General features: G+C 42.9%; 1 protein-coding gene across 1 annotated transcript; it reads right to left on the bottom strand.

Annotated features, from left to right (window-relative positions):
* Positions 1 to 1038: 1038 nt before the first annotated feature.
* On the bottom strand, positions 1039 to 4592 carry irx4a (iroquois homeobox 4a). The gene is made up of 5 exons (XM_019119325.2): positions 4391 to 4592; positions 3772 to 4011; positions 3350 to 3456; positions 2581 to 2894; positions 1039 to 2175 (listed from the first exon to the last, which is right to left on the bottom strand). Exons 1-5 carry the CDS (start codon positions 4433 to 4435, stop codon positions 1490 to 1492), a joined length of 1392 nt encoding a protein of 463 aa, XP_018974870.1. The 5' UTR covers positions 4436 to 4592; the 3' UTR covers positions 1039 to 1489.
* Positions 4593 to 5564: the final 972 nt, after the last annotated feature.

Genomic DNA, 5564 nt, shown 5'->3' with positions numbered 1-5564 from the left:
TGTGCATTGCGTTGTACTTTTTTTTTTTTTTTTTTAAATGTCTTTGTCCAGGGGATCGTTCAGGAGAAGATCTCAATCGCTTGGCTTTCACATTGAAATTCATCACTGAAGGCCCTCTCAGCGGACCCCAGTCCTCCAGGGGCCACACTTTCACCATCACTGTCAACTCCTGCCTTTGACTGCGTGTTTTTGCCCTTTTATCTCGACCAACTAATTCTCTTGCCCTTTTCACTTAGAGACGCGCCCCGGTGAAAAAGCCTCTGAGTGCAGAGGAGCTCCAGAAATTGAGGGGTCCGTGTCAAGATGAACATTTCAAATGATCTCGCCGTCTACCATATAAACGTCCTGTCTGCAGAGCTCGAGTGCTGGGTCAGGGTAAAGGATTTGGCACTTCGATAATATTATCAGAGGCAGAGAGAGGCTAGAAATCGATAGAGTGAAGTGAATGATGACTGAAAACATCCCAATTACAGGCTGGTTATGGCGGGTTAATGGGCCTCATCCAGCGCTGTCTTATGGCTCCTGAGGGCCTCATCTCTCCCATCAGAGGACGGGAGAGAATGATAAACAGTTACTGGGGGATTATTACAAAGCCAAACACAGTGAACACGATACAATCACTGCTGAGAACAACGTGTACATTATTTAGAGTGGACAGTCGACCCATTCGTATTGTGATGCCATTACTTTGGCCTAATGATATCAAATTTACATTTTAAATTACGTTTACATTTTCAAAAAAAAAAAAAAAAAAAAAAAAAAAAAATATTTTATGGAAAATTTAAACCTACATATTTGTCCATTTTATGATGCAAATGCCAAATTACAAGATAAAATGTCGCTACTTTCTACTTTTTATTGACAAATAAAAATAAGAATTAATATTAGTAATGAAAAATAATACGCATGTTCAAATAAGCTGCATTTGTGACTGAAGTGAGCCCAGCAGGTGAATCTCGCCGGGCATTATGTGAGGGATTCGCGTGCGTTCAGCACCAGGGACAGCGACTCTGATCGATACACTGAACAAACGCTTCGGAAAGTCCACCGTTTATTATAGTGAGCAGATTTGAGCATTCCCCGTTTCGAGGAGATCTGTGCATTTGTGTGATGCTTTCTTAACAGTGACACTTGTGAGTCCTTGCAACAAGGGCCGAGTTCGTCTGAAAGAATGACCAATAAAAACTAACAACATATGCATGCCAAAGAAACGATAAAAGCCGGAACGAAACTAGGCTGTAAACTTGTTTCAGTCTTTCAGAACATAAACTTCCAGTTAATTTACATAATCTCAACGTGCGTCAACCAAACCAATAAATATATATAAGCCAACCCCTCGCCAGTGTGATGTCAACACAGCAATAAACACATACATTTCCCCATGATTTTATGTAACAAAACGTATTTTGGGCCACAGTCTGGCATTTGTTTGTGAACTGAAAGCGTAAACAGCTATTCCAAACAGTCTGTTTGAGAGTCATTTGGCGTGCTAGGAACAGAATATTTTATTCACCCCCTTTGGAAATGTCATACTGTCCTTGCTGGCCTCTTGCTGCTGTGTTTTTATCACGTTGTTGTGGTTGTTCCCTACGGAGCGTCCAAGGGCTCCAGTCTCTAAGATCGACCCTTTGGTCGAGGTGGTCCAAGAAACCGTAGTGTTCGTCTGTGCTTGGTTCAATGAGCTGTGTCTAAACAAGGGGTCGTGAAAAACTCCATCTACCCAGTTTCTGAGAGTCGTGACAGGTGAGTCCTGCTGTCTCTCCAGGCCGCTGACAGGTGAGGAGGCGGAGGGCGATGGCTGACAGCGAAGCATACATGAAGAGAACTCTGTTGGGTTCAACGAGGTCGCGGTCTGGGCCAGAGACCAGATGCGGGGTTTGCTGTCCAGTAACGGATGGCCCTGCTGCTGAAAGCACGCTTTGCTGTGCCGAAGCTCGTGCTCGCAGTCTTCCGCGGTGCTCTTCAAGCAGCTTTTGGTGAGATCGCGCTCGGCTTCGAGCAGACCGGGGATGGAGAGCTTTGGAGACGCTTCTTTGAGGCGGTCGTCGGTGGTGGCCATGTGCGCGTTCATGTGGAAGCGGTGCTTGAGTTCACACTCGGAGCTCTCAGACTCGATGGTGTCGAAGTCGTCCAAGTCACTCAGCTGGAGCTCCTTGTCCTCTCGACTTTTGCTCTCTGTTCAAAAATAGCGGTAGAAAGTAAGTGGAGAGCGAGAGACAACAAAACATACAAGCCTGTGCATTCGGCTCCTGAACACCCGAAACTACCGCTTTTATTAATATCATTCGGATTTTCTTTTTTCTTTTTTTTCTTTAGCTTTTTCTTTTTCTTTCTTTCTTTTTTTTGCATTATATAACGCTACACAAATAATAAGTTATTGTACAATATAATAGTTAGCAATATAATGCTTTTGCATGCCTTCCACCAGACCTTCAAATGTTTGCGCTTTCAGCATTGAGAAGTCATAGCTCAGTGTTATTTTGTCAAAATAAAAACATTAAAAACAGGATAAATATAGGCCTAATAATAACCTACACTGATATGACAGAACAGAGTAGTGAAGAAGGGAATGGAGCTGACCGTCATCGTTGGTTTCACTCTTGATTTGCTCTTCCTGCGAGCCATCCTCATCATCATCATCATACTTCTTATCATCTGAGCCCTTGTTTCTCGGTGGCCATGTCATCTTGTTCTCCTTCTTGAGTCTTCTTCTGGCGTTGGCGAACCAGGTGGACACCTGCGTCAGGGTCATCTTGGTGATGATGGCCAGCATGATCTTCTCTCCTTTGGTGGGGTAGGGGTTCTTCCTGTGCTCCTGGAGCCACGCTTTTAACGTGCTCGTCGTCTCACGCGTGGCGTTCTTCCTTCTGCTTCCTCCCTCCATAGATCCGTATCTGTGGCATGAAAGAAAGGTGTGGTGGGAAAAGTTTTTGCAGTGCAGCACAGAAATGCAAAGACTTTTATTTCCTTAAGGCCTATAAACTTTCTCGCATTTCGTTTTTAACAGAGCGAACAAATTGCTTGATCGAGTGCACCGGCCGAGTGTCTGTCCATTAAAGCACTTCAGGGGAAACCCTGAAGGCCAAACCGTTAGGTGCATGATATAACATAAAATATACATCAAAGACAGCTACAATTAAATAAAAAAAAATTCATTAATTATTTATTTAGTAAAAAAAAAAAAAAAAAAAATAAATATATAAAAAAGAAAAAAAAATACACGCGTTCAAACGATTGCGCTAATTATTGCATCAATATGTTGAGCGCTGCCTATGAAATTGATCCAAATGAACCGAGTCATGTTCATTATCAATCAGAAGACTCGTAATGATGGTCGCTTTTTAAATACCTGTCATACTGGTACTGTCCCAGGGTGGGATCGTAAGGGTAATACGCGGCAGCCTGTGTTATACCCGCATGCGCAGACGCACTTCCATCTTTGGCATCAAACGTTCCCTGGAAATAAATACAAGAGCTGTCAGCAATTAAACTTTACAAGTACCATGCTTGTTAATATAACCATGGTAATGATCAAAATATGATGCTTATCCTAAACACGGAGCCCGTGGAACATAGAAAACAGTCCATGAGACTCATCCGTTCTGCAATCATTTCATGCAGTTCATTAATGTTCTTATTTTATAAAATTTCCATTTTCTCTGATGTAGAAACACATTCCTTATACAGAGTTTCGGTGATCTTAACATCGTGTTTCACTGCCAGAATGCATGCTGTTATGATCGTTTATAACTGCGTATGTTCTAAACTCACCAAAGAGTAGAAAGCGGACGCGTCCGCGCCGTAGGTGACATAGTTCCCGTAGCCCTGGCCGCCGGTGTAGGGGCTCCCGTAGACTCCCAGCGCGGCGGCGGAGCTCAGCTCGTGTCTGGCGGTGGCCAGCAGTCTGCTCTCGTACACCGGACAGTAAACGGGCGTCTGCGCGGACGAATCCGAGATGGATCTGGTGCTCGACTCGCAGCAAGATGTCAGGGAGTTGGTGGTCATGAGGAACTGGAACATTTGGAAATGTCACAATATAAATATAACAGACACCTGCAAACATGTACCAGTTTGCAAAACGGCGAAAATGCAGTGCAAGTTGTTTTTTGGCAGTGGCCACCGTCAGCCCCCACAGGACGATGCAGTTTATGGATCATGGCCAAAAAACATCTGTTGTCCCCCTTCCCCTGTCATCGCATCTGCACTTTTGCATGCGTCTGCGGCTCGAGCGCGTGTTTGTAGATCTGTAAAATGATAAGCGCAGAGGGAAGCCCAGCGCAGAAATCCGATTAAACCTTTATCTGTATCTCCTTCAAACCCGCAGCGCGCGTGAGCGCCTTTCCCCTTTTAAAAATCTGAAGCAATGCAAGCATAAGCCCTCGACTCTTACCTGAGGTGCAGAAGAGTAAGGATATCCGAACTGAGGATAGGACATTGTAGAGTGATCCCCGTGTGCAGGAACGCAGGCGAGACTGCAGGTCTGCTGTGTTTCAGTGTACAGATGGATTGGTAAAGCATAAAGCTGCCGGACGCTTATAGGGCGAAGCGCAACACTATCATGTTTAATTTGCTTAAACGCCTTCCTGAGAGTGTTTCTCTCCTATCGCTCTATTAAACTTCTACAACACAGCCGCGCGCATCCTGAAGCATTTGTTGAATTGCCGTCTTTGATGTCAGAAATACATATTTTGCGTTATAAAAACTAGTATTAAACACGTCAGCCCAGATGCGGGTTGTTTTAAAACGCCGGTGGCTCTGACGTCAGAAGAAACCCAGTCAAAATGACCAGACTCTAACTTTAATATGCATTTCTCTGGATAAAAATCCCAACGAGCGACAGAGGGGTGGGGGTGAATTTTTAAGGCACAGTGGACTTGTAATTGAGCTTATCAATTAAACCGAGCTTTGAAAAAGAGCTTGCGCTGCTAAAATCGAACCCTATCTTTTATCGTATCGCTTTTGCTCGCGCCTTTTTATCTCAGGTTAATCAGGAATTAAATACACGATCCAACGTTTATGCTTGCATTAATAAAGATCTACAGTTTTTACCTTTGATTTAGATATCATAAATCATATCTATTACACAATCAGCTGCAATCGTCGATTGGAATTGTACTGTTTGAAATAATTAGTTTCACAGGCCACAAATGAGATATTAATTCGAATTAATATGCATTTAGTTTCATAAACAGAAGAAAGTGCAATGCTTGATATTTATATCTGTAAAGCCTACTTCTTCATTTGTCTAGATTAGTTACTGAAATAATACTTACTATAAAATGTTTTGAGAGATAAAAAAAAGTGTTCCCGTGATGATAAAATTATCTATCTATCTATCTATCTATCTATCTATCTATCTATCTATCTATCTATCTATCTATCTATCTATCAATCTATCTATCTATCTATCTATCTATCTATCTATCTATCTATCTATCTATCTATGTATGTATGGTCTGTGTGTCTTCATGTAAAGCTCTTGATTTCGTTGATTGAGATGAAGTGCTGGAGGTGTGTTGCTGACTGTGGGTTCAGACATGTGAGAAGCCCCGGGGTCACAGTCA

This window comes from Cyprinus carpio, unplaced genomic scaffold, assembly GCF_018340385.1.
Source record: "Cyprinus carpio isolate SPL01 unplaced genomic scaffold, ASM1834038v1 S000006714, whole genome shotgun sequence".
In the NCBI taxonomy this organism is placed as follows: Eukaryota; Metazoa; Chordata; class Actinopteri; order Cypriniformes; family Cyprinidae; genus Cyprinus; species Cyprinus carpio.
Note: the sequence above shows the minus strand (reverse complement) of the source record. Positions and strands in the feature narration are given on the sequence as shown.